This window comes from Oryctolagus cuniculus, chromosome 13 (assembly GCF_964237555.1).
Source record: "Oryctolagus cuniculus chromosome 13, mOryCun1.1, whole genome shotgun sequence".
Classification (NCBI taxonomy): domain Eukaryota; kingdom Metazoa; phylum Chordata; class Mammalia; order Lagomorpha; family Leporidae; genus Oryctolagus; species Oryctolagus cuniculus.
In genome coordinates, this window is record NC_091444.1 from 27173527 (window position 1) to 27195997 (window position 22471).

Sequence of the window (22471 nt, forward strand, 5' to 3'; positions counted from 1 at the left end):
TTCTGCACATGGCACATCTTTAGTAACTCTTCCTGGTTGTGGTTGTGTGACTCAAGAGGCACAGAACAACAGTAAAGGCAGTTCTGGGAATTTGCTGGTTACTTAGTGGTGGCAGATCAAGCAGAGAATACTGTAGGCTTCGGGCCGTTGCCCAGGCATCTCTCCCCACATTCACCCCAAAGGAATGGTCACGAAGAGTGGTGGGAAGGACCCTGGCCATGTGCGCCCTGGCAGAGCAGGGGATAGGTCCCGAGTTTGGTTCTTTTTTTTTTTTTTTACTTTTATTTAATGAATATAAATTTCCAAAGTACAGCTTATGGATTACAATGGCTTCCCCCCCCCCCATAACTTCCCTCCCACCCGCAACCCTCCCCTTTCCCGCTCCCTCTCCCCTTCCATTCACATCAAGAATCATTTTCAATTCTCTTTATATACAGAAAATCAGTTTAGCATATATTAAGTAAAGATTTCAACAGTTTGCACCCACATAGAAACACAAAGTGAACAATACTGTTTGAGTACTAGTTATAGCATTAAATCTCAATGTACAGCACATTAAGGACAGAGATCCTACATGAGGAGTAAGTGCACAGTGACTCCTGTTGTTGACTTAACAAATTGACACTCTTGTTTATGGCATCAGTAATCACCCTAGGCTCTTGTCATGAGTTGCCAAGGCTATGGAAGCCTTTTGAGTTCACCGACTCTGATCATATTTAGACAAGGTCATAGTCAGAGTGGAAGTTCTCTCCTCCCTTCAGAGAAAGGTACCTCCTTCTCTGATGACCTGTTCTTTCCACTGGGATCTCGCTCTGAGTTAGGTTCTTCAAGGAGCTCACGCTTCACAGGGGCTGCTTTTGCTCACTTTAGAATGAAGCTGGAGGCATCTGGGGCTCACCCAAGCTGCATCCTCCTGTTCCCTTCTTTCCAAAGAACCCACTTTTAAATACAGCGGCATTAGGACTGTGCACACTGCATCCCAGTACCCAGTAACTCAAAATAGGCTGCCGTGCTCATCCAAACCCTTACGGAAGTAACTGTGAGGCCACAGGGATAGAAAGAGCCCTAGCATGCACTGACACTGCCAAAATTGTGTCCTTCAGGGATCTCAGACTCACCTAAGGTCCCCTTTCATAGAGGCTCAAGGCACCGCTTTTGCAGGAAGTTCCCGGACCATTCTTTCAAACTCTTGCCCAGATGGGTTCTCCCTTCTTTGCAATAGTCATTCACCACCCTCCTCTACTCCTTTAGTTATCCTGCTCTGGTGTCTGTTTTTAGAAGCTCATACCACTTTCCTAGAATACTCCCAATCAACCTGTATCTTCTCCCATCTGCAACCCCTGTCTCCAGGAAGTCGTCCCTGACTAAGCAGCCAACAAAATCTGGCCTCCCTCCACACCCACCACTCTCTTCAAAGAGCTTCTCCTTTGTTTTCAAACAATGTAAATACTGCAACTTATTTATTAATCTGTTTTGAACAGACTCTCTAGAAGAATAGTTAACAGGTGATGTCTTCTAAGAAGGACGGCATGTAACCTCATGTGCAAAGGACTGGAACGTGGAGCAGCAAACGAAGGCTGCTGCCAGGGATGTGACTCTGCACGCACTGGCTCAGACTTTGTCTTCAGAACCTGAACTTCTGCATCTCCACTGGTGCTGATTGTATGTGCAGCATTAGCCAGATGCTCCAGCAGTGTTCATCCAACAAAAGCTTACCAAGAGCGGAGTCTGAGCCAAGCACTGTGTTAAATGCTGGGGTCATGGTCCCATTGAAAGTGATGGACAATTAATTTGGTGGCTCACAATGAACCACCCCCTTTGAGTACACATGCTCTTTCTGGACTCTGAACTGGCATGTGATCTGCTTACATTGATAGAATTAGGTAGAAGTGGTCGGGTACCAATTCCAGGCTCACCCCCAAGAAGGCCTGGATGTTTCTGCGTTGGCTGTTTTCAGATTCCTGAGCTACTGTGTATGAAGTCCAGCTACTCTGCTGGAGAAATCACATGAAAAGACTTCTTGCACAGGGAGAAGCTGTCAGACTACAAGGAAAGGCAGGGAAGCTCAGCCACCAGGCTTCCAGCAGAACCCAGCCTCCTGCCAACCTAACTGCATGCAACCTAACATGAGTGACCAGCAGAAGAACCAACAGCTGAGCCCAGCTTTGTTATGGAGTAAATGATAATAACAAAAACCTTTGCGAATCCTGAACACTGGAGATGAATGTATGGCCCTCCAAGGCAGATTTGAAACACTTTGATAGATCTAATGCTTAGAAATTTAAGAACAAGCAAAGTCACAGTAACAACAGGTCTTAGAAAACAACAAACTAGACCACATCAAGTTATTAGACAAGGATAAACATGTCTCTCTTCCCTAAAATAAACCATAAAATTAAGTCAATTCCAAAAATTACCAACTGAAAAAAATTTTTTTTGGTATTCCAGGCAAGCAGATGTTAAAGTTCATGTGGGGAAATAAATAAGCAAAACTAGCCAGGAACATTATGGAAAAATGATGATGACAAATGGAGGAAGAGGATCTAAGCAGAAAATACAGCTATCACGATGCCGCAGAGGTTAAAGCTGAATGGCATGGGTATATGAAAAAGAACAGAACAGGAACAAACACCAGTTTTATTAGATGTTATCAGATGAAACTGTGGCCTCTCAGATGTTATTCCCCATAAAATATTATTATGCAGGGTATTCAGAGAAAACCAAAACACCAGCATTCAGAAAATCCAGTTCAATCCAATTGCTTCAACATTTTTTAGGGGGTGATTTTTGCTCTTTGGGGTGACTCAGTATATTTTTCCGATTTACTGGTTTCTTACCATAATGGCCTTTGGGTTTGGGGAAAGAAGGGATGCTGGCGTCATCTGGGAAGATCCTCATACCCCCTCTGGCCCTTGGGTTTCCACTGCAATGGCCCACTCCCGCTTCTCTGGCGTATCTGGTGATGAGATCTGTGTCCTTAACCACGTGGCTCACTTTAGCTCTCAGTGGCACAGCATGACCCCAGTGGCTTCCTGTCCATGTCCAGACTCACAGGCCCTCAGATGCAGGGCAATTCTGTCACTCTCGCTGTTGTCCCCTGAGATTGCCAGTCACTTCAACTGGCTCCTTCCACCATCTTGCACGTGATGTGTGGAGATCTCCAAAAGCTTTCTGCTCAGCCAGAGCTCCAGTGGCAGGTCCCACAGTGCTGAACGGTGTCCTTTCCTCTGATGAACGCCAGCACAGTGCAATTTTGCTGTCTTATCATGGCAGATGGGGGTGCCCTGACAGTGTGACTCCCGGCTGTGTCTAGAGGGCTCCAAGACCACCACCTACAGGGGGTGGTCAGGCTCTGGATCCGAGCCTCCTCCTCTTCCTAGGTGCCCTCAGGTCCCCAAGGGCAGAAGGGACAACATTTCCACATCCCCCTTCTTTCTCAGACTGGCTCTAGAGCTCATCCTCATGGAAAAATGGAACAACAGCTGTTTATTTTGGTGCAAAAAAATCTGAAATCCATGCATCCATGGAGTCTTCAAAAAGTTCATGGAAAGTACTTATTATGAAAGAAGTATACATGGACTTAAACATTTTTGCACCAAAATAAACTTAGCTTCTAGATCCATTTCCTATAAACTTTGTAAAATACTCTCATTTTATTGCAACTGATTTCAGCAAGTAAGTTGATAATATTATAACTAAACATTTATTTTAAAAGTATTTTTGTATAATTCAGGGCATAAAATAGATTCTTTAAATGCATGTTTTTTAAAAATTTGTTCCTTTAAGAGTTCTACAATACACACTGTTATTAATGGTCAGTCACCCAGTTTGCTGCCCTGTTACAATTACAGTCTTACTTAATCATTTCCTTGTCTTTAGGTAATCATTTATCTGGAACTTCCAAGAGTAGCAAGAGCTGTAACCTCATGTAGCTAAAACAAATCTGACATTGTGGGTTTGTTTACACGACTTTTTCCAAATCAGACTCAGAAGGAGATATGAAAGAGAAAGGAAGTTTTGTTAGGGGAAAAATGGTTTCTGAGAATTCGGGGGCTCTGATCTGATGCATTAACGAGTGGGGGGAGCCACGCGCTTATGTGCACCTTACATGCCCCATGCCATGAAGCCTCTGGCGGGCAAAACCCTTCAGACATCAGGGATAAACTCAGGCCTGGACCCTTCGTGGCCACACCCCGAAGGACTCTCTTCTGCTTCCTCTCGCTCTGGCTTGGGTGACAGCTCAGGGGTCTCCCCAGACCAGAGCCCCCTGCAAGTTAAATCCAGTGTTTCAGGGGATGCTGGGAATGCTAGGGGTGAGGAGGTCACAGCGCCCATCACCCAGGCAGTGTTTATTGATGCCTTTGAACTTTTGTTCTCTTTGACTGTGAATGACAAAAGAAATGAGGAGTAATTTTAGTAAGGAGGATTTCTAAGGAAGCAATCACTTGTCAAACCGGAATGTTTTTTTTTTTAAAGAATTCTTGGGTTGGGCTTACAACAACAAAAATAAATAGTAGTAAATATTAAAATCTGCCAGTAAATCTCAGGAATTTAAGTGTTCTACCAGTTTCCGAAAACAAGCAAAATCATTTCTTGCAAACAGCGAATTCCACAGAAATTTCCAAACCCAAGTGTTGCCACCTGGTCCCCTCAAGGAGCAGAAGCTTGGTTTACTCTGGCTCCTGATCCCCTCCCTCGCTCCCTCTTTGCCCCTTAGGGATCCCCTGCTGCCAATGGAACTGACCACACTTGTGAGTGGGGTCTGGGTCTTGGTTCACACAAGTCTTTCTTAGCACACTATTTGGACTCACTGAGTTGTTGTGGACTAAAAGAAGGCATGATTATGAAAGATTACCTTAAAAATGTTGTTTGGGATGTGGCTGAGGCTTTCGGGTGGGACCTAGAGGCACCCCACTAGTTGGCCAAATTGTGTTCACCTGCCAGGGTCACCCCCTACTTTCTACACGCTCACAGGATCAGAAGAGAGCAGACAGGGCACACACAGAATGTGGCAAATCAGAGAGAATTTGCACGCACACCCACTGGAATCTTTTCCCCACTTTTTTTTTTTTTTTTAATCAGGGAAGGAAATGAAACAAGACACTAAGGTCAAAGTGTCCCCTCTTCTCTTTTTCCTAACCACTCTTCTGGTAGACAGGCTCGGTTTAAATGGCTGTTCCTGTTAAATGGCTCACAAGGAATAAGGGAGCTCTGACCGGACAAAGGCAGCCCACGCACCTGTGCTCTGGGCCCATTCTTCAGCTCTGGGAGCAGAGACTCCGGCATCCTGACTCAGGTGAGTTTCCCAGGGATCTGTCCTTAGTCCTTTAACCTCCCCTCCCCGCCCCCGCACCCCCACCCTCACCCTCACCCTCCGCAATAACGAGTCCATCTTGTGAGCTCAAACCATAGCAAATGTGAATGCCACAGGTTACTTAATGCTTGGGATTGTGACAAGTTAGAAATCTGCAACGTGAAGTTATTCATTCATGCAACTATCATCAGTAGAGGGTCTGGGGTTATAAGCAAGAGAGATGGAGCAATGAATTCCGGTAGGATTTTTCAGCCCTGATGCTTCAGTTTAATAGAATTTCCCCAAATCCTTTCATAGAGAATTCCCAAGAACTCTGCAATGGTTCTCCACAGTTATTAGTTTTCCTTCATTTTTAAACACAGAGGCTTCATAACAATGTATTCCTAAAATCAATGGTCAGGGGAAAGAAGGAAAACACCAAAAGTAAACCGTCAGAACACAAATGTTATCTGAAATACTCTGAGATGATGCAAATGAAACCCCATGAAAGCTGCCTCTTCACTCTCAGTAACATGGAGAGTGGAAGACAATGCATATTTACCTGTCCATGCACGAGTGTGAAAATAATTTTTAAATTACTTATTTTTACACAAGTCTTATATGCACATAATTTAGAAAATAAAATATTGGGCATCAGTGTTGTGGCATAGCGGGTAAAGCAGCTGCCTGTGATGCCAGAATCCCATACGGGCAACGGTTCGAGGCCCAGCTACTCCACTTCAATCCAGCCTCCTGCTAATGCCCCTGAGTAAGCAGCAGAGGATGGCCCAAGCACTTGGGCCCCTGCACCCACATGGGAGACCTGGAAGAAGCACCTGGTTTCAGTCTAGCTCAGCCCTGGCCATTGCAGCCATTTGGGGAGTAAACCAGCAGATGGATGATCTCTCTGTCTCTCCTCTGTAACTCTGCCTTTCAAATAAGTAAATAAATCTTTTCATCCACAGAGTTCTTTCCATTGTTACAGCTTTTTTTCTGGTACTTACTGAATATCTATATTGTGTGATCTCCTGATTGAGCTATTTTAGAGATTATCCGTTTCATTTGCGATGCATGAAGATTTTACTCCTCGACATTCCCATTTCAGGGCCCAGATTCAGGCAGTCACTGTTATAACCATTTTAGTAAATACTGAGATACAGAAGCTTCCCCAGCACCCCCATCCCTGCCATCCTGGCTGCCCCACCCCCTTCCCAGGTCACCTTGGACCTCTCTAAGACCAGCAGCCACAGGTGTTTGACTGCTCTGTGTCCATGCTGTGTTGATTGCTAATACACATCCTCTGAGCCTTCCAGTATAACTGCGCCAAAGCTTTGGTCTGTTGTGTGTTGCTGTAATAGAACACTTGAGGTTGGGTGATTTATAAAGAACTGAAGTTTATATTTGTTCACAATTGTGGAGGTCCAGAGCATGGCACCTGTATGTGCACAGCCTCTGGTGAGGGCCACGTGCTTCTCCATGCATGCAGAAAATCAGAAGAGCAAGCGATGTGTAGAGCAAGCGATGCGTGCAAAGAGATCATCTGGTGAGAGAGGAAGATTTTCTTTACAACAATCCCCTCTCCGGGAACTACATGAATCCCTTATGAGGGTACAGCCTCCATGACCTCATTACCTCCTAAAGGGCTCACCACCTCTCAATGCCATTACATTGGCTTCAAGCTTCAGTGTGACAAATCCCTTCCAAACCACAAGATTTGGTATTCTCCAGGTCTTAGAATGTTTCTTATACTATTTCCATTTCCTATTCTCTTTTTAAATTGAGATATACTTGACATACCAATCCATTTGCCCTTTTAAAGCATACTGTTCAATATTTTTTCAGTCTACTCACCAAGAAGCCATTACCACCTCAAGTTTAGATTATTTTCTTTTTCTTTTTTTTTTTTTTTTTTTTTTGGACAGGCAGAGTGGACAGTGAAAGAGAGAGACAGAGAGAAAGGTCTTCCTTTGCCGTTGGTTCACCCTCCAATGGCCGCCGCGGCTGGCGCACTGCGCTGATCCGATGGCTGGAGCCAGGAGCCAGGTGCTTTTCCTGGTCTCCCATGGGGTGCAGGGCCCAAGCACCTGGGCCATCCTCCACTGCACTCCCTGGCCACAGCAGAGGGCTGGCCTGGAAGAGGGGCAACCGGGACAGAATCCGGCGCCCCAACCGGGACTAGAACCCGGTGTGCCGGCGCCGCTAGGTGGAGGATTAGCCTAGTGAGCCGCGGTGCCGGCCAAGTTTAGATTATTTTCATCAGCCCCTTTGACAGCATTCTCTCTGCTTGGGACTGAATTTGACATTCTTGTGCTTGTTTTATACTTTGCTGAAAGAGAATTTTAAGACCCATTCAATCCTGCCTCCTTCTTACCGTAGGAAGGTCAAGACTTGATTTTCTATTTTTTCCTTCAACTTTTCCAACATTACCTAAAACTACAGACTTTTCCTTTCATTCCTCTGAGCTTGCTAGTTCTTGGCCTATCCAGAAATGCAATTTCTCTTCCTACAGTGTATACCAATTCAGTGTGGGGAGCAACTCAGACTAGACTAAGTTACTGGAATTAAGACTTATTCTATGCATCTGCTTTCCCACAATATGGCGCTGAGAAGGGAAACAGCTTCTACACAGCTGCCTCCAGTTCAACCAATAAACTGTAGGACCTGCTCCTGATTGGAGGAGAGCAGCATACTCGGCGTGTGGGTAGCAGAGTTGGGATTGGTGGATGAGGACTACAAAGGAGGAGAGAGACAACATGCACGAGGAACATCTAAAGGGAACATCTATCTGAAGGAACACCTGTGCAGCCCCCGAGAGAGCCAGCCAGCGGTGTGCTGCTCCCCCGCGGAAGTGGGGAAAGTGGCCGGGGGAACCGCCCTTCCACGGAGGTGGAAGGGACGGTAGCCAACCCGGGAAGAACCAGCAGCAAACCCGGGGAGGGCCGAGCAGATGAAAGAACAGCGCAGGGTCCTTTGTCGTTCCTCCACGAAGACGGGGAGCGACAATTCAGTATTGTTATTTTTATCAGTAATGCTTACCTTAGTTAAAATGCTAAAACATTGTTTTTTCACCAGCATTTGTATTTTAAACTGATACTAACTGTGGAGTGAATCTTTCAGGTTCTCAAAGTGATTTCAAGCCACAGCTATCTGTCTAGGGGCTTTATAATAAAACAAACTTTAAAAAAATTATAAAAGTTTCCAGACACAAAAGTAGAAATATATCCATCACACAGATTCAACATTATCAAGATGCTTGCCAATTTACTTAATGCATTTTTTCTTAATATTTCTAGGATTTCTTAAACATTCCATAGCAAATCCAAAACTTCATGTCATTTAACTCTATGTATCTTTTTTCTTTGTTTTTTTTTTTAACTCTATGTATCTTCATATGCATTTTTTAAAGGGAGAGGCAGCTTTTATATAATCAAAAATGCAATTATATGAGCTAATAGAATTAGTCCTTAGTTTGGGATCTTTTGTTTAAATTTTAGCTCTCACATATAAAAGAGAACATGCAGTATTTGTTCTTTCTGTGTGTCTGGGGGCTTTTGAAATGAAACACTCATAGAATGTTAATACTGTGGGGAAAAAAAAAAAAAAGCACTGGGATAGGCATTTGGCGCAGTGGCTTCAGTCCCTGCATGGGTTGCCTGCTCTCTTCTGATTCAGCTTCCTGCTAATATGCCTGGAAGGCAGCAGATGATGCCTCAAGTACTTGAGAAGTTGCCATCCTGTGGGAGACCTGAGGAGTTCCAGGCTCCTAGTTTGGCCTGGCCCAACCCTGGCTGAAGCAAGCATCTGGGGGGTGAACTAGCAGACAGAAAGTATCTCTCTCTTTCTCAAATAAAGCTGAAAATAAATAAAAACTTTTAAAAACATTTATTTATTTATTTGAAAGGCAGAATTACAGAGAAAGGGAGAGACAGAAAGAGACAAAAATCTTCTATCTGCTGGTTCACTCCCCCAAATGGCCACAAAAGCCAGGGCTGGGCAAGGTCAAAGCCCAGGAGCTTCATCCAGGTCTCCCACATGGGTACAGGGTCCAAGTACTTGGGCCATCTTCCACTGCTTTCCCCAGGCCATTAGCAGGGAGCTGGATTGGAAATGAAGCAGCTGCAACTTGAACCAGTGTCCATGTGGAATGCCAGTGTCACAGGTAGTGCCTTAACCCACTACACCACAATACCCGTCCCAATAAATAAAACATTTTTTAAGTACTAATCAGTACAGAAACAATAGCAATATTCTGTAGCCTCAAAACAGTTTTAAATAAATGTTTAGTATGTTCTGAAATGCAGGGTACTAACCTATCATCCAAGACTGAGTTCAAGAATGCCTAAGAAAACTTAAAAATACACAGTATCAAGAAATCACTTTGTATATTTTTAATTACAAAAACCACATTGCTGTGTACAAATATACACATCTCAAATTGTATCATTAAAACAGAGAATGCAAAAAATGCAATAAAGTGGCTTTCTAAGTTTTCTTCACTGAGACAGATGTTCTGACAAATCCGAACATTTATGACTGCTAAGACATAATGAGCAAGAGAAGTTACAAATCTTGCACCTCATGATTAGTAAATTCCTCTGAAGGTTAGTATAGTCATCAAAAGGCGGAACTGGTAAATCAGATGGCCCGGCCTACACTGTAGGAGTAAAAGACATAATATGAGGTATAACAAGCAAAGGGAAATGTTAGAAGTATGGACAAGTATAATTTTCTCAGATTTCTATCAATGATTATAAATCTGATATACATATAAACATCATTAAATGTAAAATAGTTCAGTATAACTGCATTTGTTCTGTAATGACAATTTGCCAATGTATTAATCTGAATTAATCTGATACATATTTTGCAGTGGATTGATCTATAAAGAAATAGATGAGAAATCCTGAAAAGAAACTGTTAGTTCCAAATCAAATTATGTTAAAAGGTCTACAGAAAATAAAAGTGTGAGCAGAAAACATAGGCTGCATACCAATTTTTATTTCTGAGTGATTCTTACACAGATAATAGTCTTCATTGTCTTATAAAAGCAAAACAAAAACTTCTAAAATTAATCCTACAGATCAAAATTAGCTGAAATTAGAGTAACAGCCAAAGCCAGCTTTGTCATCTGCACATTAATTTGATAATCAAACTGCATGTTTAAAAAAGATATCTGCCACTGTGTAGAAATGATTACTTCTCAGCACATAAATAAGGAACACTACACAGCATTTTTTTTCAATGTCTATCAGGGAAACACAACGGAATGTGCTGCTTGGGAAATTCCATAAAAGCAGCCAGGCAAGTCAAGAGTTAATGTCATTCAAGGACAATAAAACTTTGCACTCTAAGGCCTACTGATGGGCTCAGTGCTAAGATTAAAAAAATATTTATACGCTTTTCACCTACTACAGATGCAATGGTGAGAAATGAAAACAGCATGACATCATATTCCAGAGAATCACTAGTAAAAGAGTTATTTGTTGTTTTAAGTGAAGTCCTGTCCAAACTCTGGACTGTAATCTAAATGTTGACAGTGCCTATTTCCAAATCCTAAAAGAAACAAAAAGAGCTTATGTATCAAGATTAATTTTCTTTGGTCGCAGCGGATACCATTTTCTCTGGGGGCAGTCTGCAGTTCTCTTTCTCTTCAATACCACATCAGAGGTTTTCCTGGACACAGTCTCTGGTGGTGTGGTTTCTATTTTTGTTATAAAGCTTTCAGGTTTAGCATCTGATTTCCTACAACAACCAGAAAAGACTTCTTGGTGGACCCTCTGGAGCTGGATAACAGGTTGCATCTTTAAAACTTGGGAAAATCCATCTCCTTGTTCAATTAATGCAGGCAAGGACTTAAAAAAAAGGAATATGCAAAGTTAATCTCAGGTTGAAGTACAAACATACAGAGATGGACACAACACTCTAGATTTTAATTCTTTAGGAAAATGCTTTTTCTGAGACCTGTGTTTTGTGGGGGTGGGGAGTATTCAAATTTGTCAAAATACAAGTTAAGCTGAGGGATTTTAACTAAAAGCTAAGATTAGAAAAGCCAGATCCAAAGCCAGGAGCCAGGTGCTTCCTCCTGGTCTCCCATGCGGGTGCAGGGCCCAAGCACTTGGGCCATCCTCCACTGCCCTCCCGGCCACAGCAGAGAGCTAGACTGGAAGAGGAGCAACCAGGACTAGAACCTGGTGTCCATATGGACTGCCGGTGCCGCAGGCGGAGGATTAGCCAAGTGAGTCACAGCGCCAGGCCCAAATTAAGGATTTAATTTCTTTTAGAATAATGAGTATTTTAGACATCTTAATCACCAAGACCAGGATCAGTACACTTTGTCTAGGAAAGACTAGACAGTAAACACTTTAGGCTCTCAGTACTTCCATCTATCTTAAGAACTCAACTCTGCTGTTATAACACAGAAGTTAGTTATAACACAGAAGACGCAAGTAAAAGAACAAACACAGCTCTGTTCCAATAAAGCTTTATTTACAAAAAATAGTGGCAGCTGAACTTTAGCCTGGCCCACCACAGTCTGCCAAAACTAAATAAAGAACATGCTATGAGAGATGGATGATTGCCAGAAAATCATGGAATCAATCCGAACAACAAAAAAAGTTTTAAAAAATTAACACTGAGGGCCGGTGCTGTGGCGCAGCAGGTTAACACCCTGGCCTGAAGTGCCAGCATCCCATATGGCCGCCAGTTCTAGTCCCGGCTGCTCCTCTTCCAATCCAGCTTTCTGCTATGGGCCCCTGCACCCAAGTGGGAGACCTGGAAGAAGCTCCTGGCTCCTGGCTTTGGATTGACACAGTTCCGGCCATTGTGGCCAATTGGGGAGTGAACCAACAGATGGATGATCTCCCTCTCTTTCTCTCTCTCTGTCTCTCCTTCTCTATCTGTGTAACTCTGACTTTCAAATAAATAACTAAATCTTTTTTTTTTTTTTTTGACAGGCAGAGTGGACAGTAAGAGAGAGAGACAGAGAGAAAGGTCTTCCTTTGCCGTTGGTTCACCTTCCAATGGCCGCCGCGGCCGGTGCGCTGCGGCCAGTGCACTGCGCTGATCTGATGGCAGGAGCCAGGTGCTTCTCCTGGTCTCCCATGGGGTGCAGGGCCCAAGCACTTGGGCCATCCTCCACTGCACTCCTGGGCCACAGCTGAGAGCTGGCCTGGAAGAGGGGCAACCGGGACAGAATCTGGCACCCAGACCGGGACTAGAACCTGGTGTCCCGGCGCCGCAAGGAGGAGGATTAGCCTAGTGAGCCGCGGTGCCGGTCCAATAACTAAATCTTTAAAAAAAGAGAGAGAGATTGTAGAGCCAGACATCTGGGGTTTAAATGTTGGCTCAGTTACTTATTTGGAAAATCTACATAGCCTTTTGGGTGCCTTACCTTCCTCATCTCTAAAATGAAGAAAAATGGTAACAATCTCATAGGGTCAGTGTAAAGATTAAATGAGTTAATATACATAAAGCAGTTAGAGGGTGACTGACTTATAAAAAACATTCAATAAATCTTAGCTGGTATTATTACCCAAAACTGTTTAATGGACTGCTAACACTCATTATCTAAAAATATAACTAATTTTTAAATAAGCCAGGTATAATATCTGGCAAATACATAGCAGTAATAGTGCTTGATAAACATTTAAAAATTACTGTTGTGTAATAAATTGATTATAGATTTATCTAAAAGACTACCACAAATTTTTGTTACAGCAAACTAAAACATATATGGAGGTTGAAAGCAAATACCTACTCAGACATTCTGCTCATTTTATAAATTTTTAGCATGTAATTTTTACCTTCATTGCTTCGCTGATATCCTTAGCTATGATTTCTCCTCTGTGTTTCAAATTTCCCATACGAGAAGCTGCAAAGAAATAACCAAACAGTATTTTAGATTTTTCATCTAATAGCAAATGACAAAAGGCATGTAGATGCTATCTGGACAAAAATCTGTTAGGATCATTCACCTTGGCTTCACCATTCTTAGATTACTTTGTAATCTGTAAAAACAAATGTACTATTAAATTTACTCAAATTAAAAGACTATACAGACATTAAAATAATAGAGTAAAAGTTCTAAGTATAACAGACAAGATTCTGAGTATTTGCAACATTGTGTGCCCCTAAAACAAAGCCCAGTCTTCATTCTAAATATTATCTATCATTATGTTTAATATCATTGAGCACTATCATCATATTTTTAAATAAATATAAGGTAATACTGTTACTCTGGATTTTTTTTTTTTTTAAACAGGCAGAGTGGACAGCGAGAGAGAGAGTCAGAGAGAAAGGTCTTCCTTTGCCATTGGTTCACCCTCCAATGGCCGCCGCGGCTGGCGTGCTGCGGCCGGCGCGCTGCAGCCGGCGCACTGTGCTGATCCGATGGCAGGAGCCAGGTGCTTATCCTGGTCTCCCATGGGGTGCAGGACCCAAGCACTCGGGCCATCCTCCACTGCACTCCCGGGCCATAGCAGAGAGCTGGCCTGGAAGAGGGGCAACTGGGACAGAATCCAGCGCCCCGACCGGGACTAGAACCCGGTGTGCCGGCGCCGCTAGGCGGAGGATTAGCCTATTGAGCTGCAGCGCCGGCCACTCTGGATTTTTTTTTTTTTTTTTTTAATTTTTGGACAGGCAGAGTGGACAGTGAGAGAGAGAGACAGAGAGAAAGGTCTTCCTTTGCCGTTGGTTCACCCTCCAATGGCTGCCGCGGCCGGCGCGCTGCGGCCGGCGCACCGCGCTGATCCGATGGCAGGAGCCAGGAGCCAGGTGCTTTTCCTGGTCTCCCATGGGGTGCAGGGCCCAAGCACCTGGGCCATCCTCCACTGCACTCCCTGGCCACAGCAGAGAGCTGGCCTGGAAGAGGGGCAACTGGGACAGAATCCAGCGCCCCGACCGGGACTAGAACCCGGTGTCCCGGCGCCGCTAGGCGGAGGATTAGCCTAGTGAGCCATGGCGCCGGCTCCACTCTGGATCTTTTTTAAAAAAGATTTATTTATTTGTTTGAAAGGCAGAGTTACAGAGAGGCAGAGCAGGGGCAGAGAGAGAGGTTTTCCATCTGCCCATTCACTCCCCAGATGGTCGCAACAGTTGAAACTGCGCCAATCTGAACCTAGGAGCCAGGAGCTTCCTCCGGGTCTCCCATGTGGGTCAGGGTTCCAAGGACTTGGGCCATCTTCTGCTGCTATTCCAGGCCATAGCAGAAAGCTGGATCAGAAGAGGAGCAGCCAGGACTAGAACTGGCGGCTAAATGGGATGCCGGCACTGCAGGCAGTGGCTTTACCTGCTACACTACAGTGCCAGCCCCTACTCTGCATTTTTTTTTTTAAACCAAAATACACTTGAATTTAGAATATACCGTCACATAGTATTGAGGCCACACCTATATGGAATAACACATTGTCAGTAATATGAATTTCTCTTCATTTAAAAAAAAAATTATTTGAGGGGCCAGCACTGTGGCACAGCATGTTAAAGCCCTGGCCTGAAGTGCTGGCATCCCATTTGGGCACCGGTTCTAGTCCCAGCTGCTCCTCTTCCAATTCAGCTCTCTGCTATGGCCTGGGATAGCAGTAGAAGATGGCTCAGGTCCTTGGGCCCCTGCACCCACATGGGAGACCTGGCAGAAGCTCCTGGCTCCTGGCTTCGGATCAGCACAGCTCCGGCCGTTGTGGCCATCTGGGGAGTGAACCAGCAGATGGAGGACATCTCTCTCTGTATCTATCTCTCTCTGTAACTCTGTCTTTCAAATAAATAAAATAAATCTGTAAAAAAAATTTATTTGATTATTTATTTATTTATTTGAGAGGGAGAGTTACAGAGAGAGAGAGACAGAAGTCTTCCATCCACTGGTTCACTCCCCAAATGGCGGCAATAGCCAGAGCTGGGCTGATTCAAAGCCAGGAGCCAGGAGCTTCTTCCGGGTCTCCCACATGGGTGCAGGGGCCCAAGGACTTGGGCCATCTTCTACTGCTTTCCCAGGCCAGGAGCTGGATGGGAAGAGGAGCAGCAGGCAAAGGAACCGGTGCCCATATGGGATGCCAGCACTGCAGGTGGAGGATTGGCCCTCTACACCACAGTGCACGCCCTTTTCTCTTGATGCTCTTTTGATTTTTAAAAATAATTCTTTTTTTTTTTTTTTTTGAAAGGCAGAAAGAAAGAGAGACAGAGACAGAGACGGAGAAAGTACTTTCCACTTTCTTGTCTACTCCCCAAATGACTACGACAACTAGGGCTAGGCCACGGCTGGGACCAGAAACACAAAGCAGGTCTTTCACATGAGCAGCAGGAATTCAATGACGAAGTCATTACAGCTCCTTCCTAGGGTCTGCATTAGTGGGAAGCTGGAGTCAGGAGCCCAGGTGTATGTCAAACCCAGGTGCTTCCATATAAGACTCAAGTGTCCTAACTGGCATCTTAAGCGCCACGCTAACATTGGTTCCTTTTCTGGTTCTTAATAAATTTTTTCCTCCTAATCTTTGTTGTAAATGTTCATAGCTACTCCGTAACACATAAACACATATTCACTGATCTGAAGGATAAACATCTTGGTAAAACTAAAAAAAAACCTGGAAATAAGAAAAATCATTCCATTATGAAATCAGCTACAAATTAATTCTTAAAAGAGTAATTATCATTAGAAATTGAGTCAAACAAAGCACATAACTATGCTAGGAGGGCCACAACTTTACTGGCTTCACCAGATTGGCAAATAAGCCAGACAAATAATTTTTTTCACAGTTGCTATTTTTCTTTTCTCATTTTTTAAAGCTCATCTCAAAAAGACCATTTGGGCCTTGCGGCGCCAGCACACCGGGTTCTAGTCCCGGTCGGGGCGCCGGATTCTGTCCCGGTTGCCCCTCTTCCAGGCCAGCTCTCTGCTGTGGCCCAGGAGTGCAGTGGAGGATGGCCCAAGTGCTTGGGCCCTGCACCCCATGGGAGACCAGGAGAAGCACCTGGCTCCTGCCATCGGATCAGCGCGGTGCACTGGCCGCAGTGTGCCAGCCACGGCGGCCATTGGAGGGTGAACCAATGGCAAAAGGAAGACCTTTCTCTCTGTCTCTCTCTCTCACTGTCCACTCTGCCTGTAAAAAAAAAAAAAAAAAAAAAAAAAAAAAAAAAAAAAAAAAAAAGATAATCTACAGAATGGGAGAAAATATTTGCAAAGTATTCATCTGATAAGAAATTAATATATAGAATATATAGGAAAATGAAATAACATAACAGCAAAAAATTCCCAAATAATCTAATTTAAAAATGGGCAAATGACCTAAATAGGCATTTCTCAAAAGATGATATGGAGGGGCCATCGCTGTGGTGTAGCAGGTAAAGCTGCCACCTGCAGTGCCAGAATCCCATAGGGGCCCCGGTTCAAGTCCTAGGTGCTCCACTTCCTATCCAACTCTCTGCTATGGCCTGGGAAAGCAGTAGAAGATGGCCCAAGTGCTTGGGACACTGCATCCATATGGGAGACCTAGAAGAAGCTCCTGTCTCCTGGCTCCAGATTTCAGCACAACTCCAGCCATTGTACCCAACTGGAGAGTGAACCAGCAGATGGAAGATATCTCTCTCTCTCTCTCTCTCTCTTTCTCTCTCTCTGCCTCTCTGTGTGTAACTATAACTTCCAAATAAATAAACAAATCTTAAAAAAAAGATGATATGGAAAGGGTCTACAAATATATGAAAAAAAAAAGCTCAATATCACTAATCACTAGCTAGTTAGAATGGTTATTATAAAAAAGACAAAAAAAATGCTGGTAAGGATGTGGAGAAAGGCAAACTCTCATATGTTATTGGAGGGAATATAAAACAATATAGTCCTATGGGAAACAGTATGGAGGTTCCTCAAAATACTGGAAATAAAACTTCCATATGATCCAGCATTCCTACTACCTATATGTAAAAGAAATATCTGTACTCCCATGTTCTTTGCAACATTACTCACAACAGGCAAGATTTGGAATCAACCCAAGTATCCACTGATGGATGAACAGATAAGAAAATGTGGTATATTAATACAATGGAGTATTATTCAGCCATAAAAATGAATGATACTCTTTCATGTGCAGCAAATATGGACAAAACTAGAAGGCATTATATTAATTGAAATAAACCAGGCACAGAGAGAGAATTATCACATGTTCCTACGTATATGTGGAAGCTGCGAAGTTGACTTCAAAGATGTAGAGAGCAGAATAAAGGCTATCAGAGCCTAGAAAGGGTGACAGGAAAAGGTGATGGAGAGAAGACGGCTAACAGGTAAGAGGGGTGCAGTTAGCAGGAAAAAAAATTTCCAGTGTTCTATAGCATAATGTTGATGACAACAGTTATTTCCAGATACCTAGAAGAAAGGATTTTGAATGTTTCCAAAAGATATAAATGATAAATGTCTCAAGTCTCAGGCCAATAACTGATTTGATCAGTATACAATGTATACATGTACTATCACTCTGTGCCCTGCAAATATGTATAATCATTATATCAGTTAAAATAAAATATAATTAAAATTTTCATTAAAATAATTAAATTATTATATATCAATTTTTTAAAAAATAGCAAAAAGGAACTAAACAGATGTGATAGAACATAAAATTACAGTAACTGAAATGAAAAATTCACTAGAGAGATTCAACAATAGATTTGAGGAGACAGAAGAAAAAATTTGTGAACTTAAAGATAGGTCAAATGAATTATCCATTCTGAGGGGCAGAAAGGAAGAAGAACGAAAGCAAAAATAAATAAGAACCTAAGAGACCGCAGGTACTAGCAAGCACACTAATATGTATATAATAGGAATCTTAAAATAAGAGACTATTTAAGGAAATAATGGCTGATAACTTCCCAATTTTTTAAAAAGATTTATTTATTTATTTGAAAGTCAGAATTAAACAGAGAGAGAAGGAGAGGCAGAGAGAGGAGGGGAGGGGTCTTCCACTCTGCAGTTCACTCCCCAGATGGCCGCAATGGCTGAAGCTGTGCTGATAAGCAGCCAGGAGCTTCTTCAGGGTCTCTCGCGTGAGTTCAGGGGCCCAAGCACTTGGGCCATCTTCCACCTCCCTCCCAGGCCATACCAGAGAGCTGGATTCAAAGCAGAACAGCCGGGACTCGAACCGGTACCCATATGGGATGCCGGCAAAGCAGGCAGCAGCTTTATCCAATATGCCACAGCGCCAGCCCCAACTCCTCAAATTTAATACAATGTGACTCCACACATCCAAGAAGCTCAACAAATTCCAAAGAGAATAAGCAGAAAGAGTCATATCAAGACACAGAATAATCAGACTGCTGAAAGTCAAAAAACAGAACATCTTGAAAGGCAACAAGTGATTCATTATCTACAAGGAAATCCTCAGAAATATTAATGTCTCATTAGAAACTATGAAGAACAGAAAACAGTGAGATGATATATAAAATATACCAATCAAGAATTTGATATTAGGCAAAAATACCCTTTAAAAATGGGGAGGAATTAGGACATTTCCGACAAGCAAAAGTTAAGGTAGGGCCAACGCCACGGCTCACTAGGCTAATCCTCTGCCTGCGGCGCCGGCACACCAGGTTCTAGTCCCGGTCGGGGCGCCGGATTCTGTCCCGGTTGTCCCTCTTCCAGGCCAGCTCTCTGCTGTGTCTGGGGAGTATAGTGGAGGATGGCCCAAGTGCTTGGGCCCTGCACCCGCATGGGAGACCAGGAGAAGCACCTGGCTCCCAGCTTCGGATCAGCGCAGTGCGCTGGCCACAGCGCGCTGGCCGCAGCGGCCATTGGAGGGTGAACCAACAGCAAAAGGAGACCTTTCTCTCTTTCTCTCTCATTGTCCACTCTGCCTGTCAAAAAAAAAAAAAAATTTAAGGTAGTTCATCATTGGTAGACAAGCACTACGAAGACATCAACAGAGTCTGTGGGCTGAAGTGAAAGGACAACTCGACAGCACACTGAAGCCACATGAAGAAATGCAGAAGGCAACCGCATAAGTATCAACACTGGCATTGTATTTTTAGTTTGAAACTTTTCTTCTTCTATATGATTTATAGATAAATCCATGAAACAAAAATTATACAGCTATATTAAAAGACATACAATGTATAAAGATGTAGTTTATAAAGACAATATAAAGAATGAGGAACAGAGCTGGATAGGATCAAAGTTTTTATACACATTTTTATAATTCATGTTTTAGGTTTATAACAATGTGGTTAATACACTAAGTATTAGTGTAATATACTAAGTATTAACTACATTATCATAAACCTAAAACATGAATTATAATCCCCAGAGAAATCAATAAGACTATAAACTAAATAGAAAAGAACACAAATGGTAAACTGCAAAAATACCAGTCAAACAAAAAAGGCAGTTATACAGGGATTGAGGAACCAAAAACAGAAAACACACACAAAAGTGGCAGAAGAATATCCTTCCTTACCAGCAATTACTTTAAGTGTAAATGGATTAAATTCTCCATTTAAGGCAGAAATTGAAAAATGGATTGAAAAAAAAAAAAAAGGACACAATCCAATCCAATATATTGTCTCCAAGAGACTTACTTTAGACCCAAAGACATAAATAGGAGGAAAGTAAAAGGATGGACTAAGATGTTTCATGTAGGGGCAGGAGTCTGGCCTAGTGGTTAGAATACCAACTAAGATGTGTACAGCCCACATTAGAGTGCCCAGCTCTGGGTTCCAATTCCAGTTTCTTACTGATACAGACCCTGGCAGGCAACAAGTAATGGCTCAAGTAGTTGGGTCCCTGCTGTACACTGGGAGACCTAGATTTGGTTCCCAGTTTCCAGCTCCTGGCTTTGGCCTGGCCCAGTCCTGGCAGTAATAGGCATTTGGGGAGTGAACTAAAGGATGTATCTGCCTCTCAAAAACAGAAAAAGAAAAGAAATTCCATGCAAATAGTAACCAAAACAGAAGGGGTAGATACACTAACATCAAAACAGATATGAAGTCAAAAAGAGACACATACTGATAAAGGGCCAACTCACCCAGAAGATCTAACAAACACATACAAACTTAACAACAGAACCCCCAATTTTAAAACATGAAAGTTGATAGAATTGAAAGAAGAAATAATTCAACAATAACTACTAAAGCCTTCCATACTCTAATTGCAATAAAGAACAGCATCAAAGACCAATAAGGAGGCAGAGGACATGAACTCTATACTCTATAAACCTAGCCCTAACATATACAGCAATACTCCACCAGGGCTGGTGCTGTGGCGTAACAGGTAAAGCCACCACCTTCAATGCTGGCATCCCATTTGGGTACCATTTCGAGTTCTGGCTGCTCCACTTCAAATCCAGCTCTCTACTATGGCCTGGGAAAGCAGAGGAAGATGGTCCAAGTCCTTGGGCACCTGTATCCGCGTGGGAGACTCCGAAGAAGCTCCTGGTTCCTGGCTTTGGATTGGCATTTAGAGAGTGAACCAGCAGATAGAAGATACCTCTCTCTGCCTCTGCCTCTCTGTAACTTTGCCTTTCAAATAAACAAATCTTTAAAAAATATAAATAAAAGTAATGTCCCCCCCCAAAATGCTCCATCAAATAGCACAATGCACATTAATATTATTCAGTAATAAAAAGAATAAAGTACTGTTACATGCTATCACATGGCTGAAGCTTGAATACATCATGCTGACAGAACTCAGACACAAACAGCCCAAACAATGTGTGATTCCATTTATATAAAATATCCAGAACAGGCAAATCCATAGGCAGAAATCAGGTTGCCAAAGACCAGGAGAGGAGGGAATGGAGAGTTACTATTTAATGGGTATAAAGTTTCCTTTTGGGGTAATGAAAATGTCTTGTAATTAGATGGATTGCACAGCACTATGAATGTACAGTCATTGAATTACATGCTATAAATACACTTTTTTTGTATACTTTAAAACAAAACAGCATCTATATGTGTGGTCACCAAACTCCAAAGGACCCCCAATGATGCCCTTCTGCTGTTCATCCCTTGTACAGTCTTCTCCCACTTTGCACTAGGGTTGGTCTGCTTGACTGGTAATCTACAGTTCAAATAACTGCACATCACTCCCAAGACTAGGTTATAAAAATGACTGTAACTTCCGGCTGGTATCCATTCTCTTTGTGTCTCTCCAGGTTATTCCTCCTGGGAGAAACAAGTTGACATGTTTGAAGGTTACAGGCGCTGTGAAGAACTGAAGTGTCTAACCAGCGGCCAGTGAGGCCTGAAATAAAGCCTGCCAATAACCACATGGACAAGCTTGAAAGTGTATTTCCTGGTCCCACTTGAGCTTTGAGAGATAACTGAAGCCCCAGTTGACAACTCTGTGAGAATCCTAAGCCAGAACTACCCAGCTAAACTACTACAGATTACTGATCCTTCCCACGTCGAACTACTTGGTTTACATCCTGGCCACTCCCTTTCCTAAGCAGCTTTCTGCTAATGTGCACCTGGGAGGCAGCACTGATGGCTCAAGTACTTGGGTCCCTGCCACCCATGTGGGAGACCTGGATGGAGTTTTTGGTTCCTGACTTTGGCCTGGTCTAGCCCTGGCTGGTGCAGCCACATGGGCAATGAACAACAGACAGAAGATGTCTCCCTCCATCTTTCAAATAAAGCGGAAAGACAGAAAGACAGAAAGAAAGAAAGAAAGAGAAAGCGAAAGAGAGAGAGAAAGAGAGAAAGAAGGGAGGAAGGAAGGAAGAAAGGAAGGAAGAAAGGAAGGAAGCCGGCACGGTGGCTCACTAGGCTAATCCTCTGCCTGCAGCGCTGGTACCCTGGGTTCTAGTCCCGGTTGGGGCGCCAGATTCTGTCCCAGTTGCTCCTCTTCCAGTCCAGCTCTCTGCTGTGGCCTGGGAAGGCAGTGGAGGATGGCCCAAGTCCTTGGGCCCTGCACCTGCATGGGAGACCAGGAGGAAGCACCCGGCTCCTGGCTTTGGATCGTTGCAGCGTGCTGGCTGTAGTGGCCATTTGGGGGGTGAACCAATGGAAGGAAGACCTTTCTCTCTCTCTCTCTCTCTCTTTCACTGTCTAACTCTGCCTGTCAAAGAGAGAGAGAGAGAGAGAAAGAAATAAAGAGAGGGAGGAAACCATAGTAACAGATAAAAAATATTTTTTAAGCTGCCAACCTGGGATAATTAGCAGAAAGCTGTAATTGAGAGTTGAGCTGGGACTTGAACCCAAGCATTCCAAAAT

At 43.3% G+C, this 22471-nt stretch overlaps 1 protein-coding gene across 3 annotated transcripts in view; it reads right to left on the reverse strand.

Annotated features, from left to right (window-relative positions):
- The window catches only part of NSL1 (NSL1 component of MIS12 kinetochore complex), a 62926-nt gene that overhangs the window by 14840 nt on the left and 25615 nt on the right, over nucleotides 1–22471 (reverse strand). The window contains exons 5-6 of one of the 3 annotated variants that reach the window (XM_070055285.1): nucleotides 13096–13163; nucleotides 7521–7619 (exon numbers count right to left, since the gene is read on the reverse strand). In XM_070055285.1, the coding sequence (XP_069911386.1) occupies nucleotides 7536–7619; nucleotides 13096–13163 (152 nt within the window). In that variant the 3' untranslated portion in view covers nucleotides 7521–7535. Of the gene's footprint in view, nucleotides 1–7520; nucleotides 7620–9666; nucleotides 11146–13095; nucleotides 13164–22471 lie in introns of those variants that run through there. The other 2 variants (XM_051821329.2, XM_051821327.2) reach the window with 2 other exon arrangements.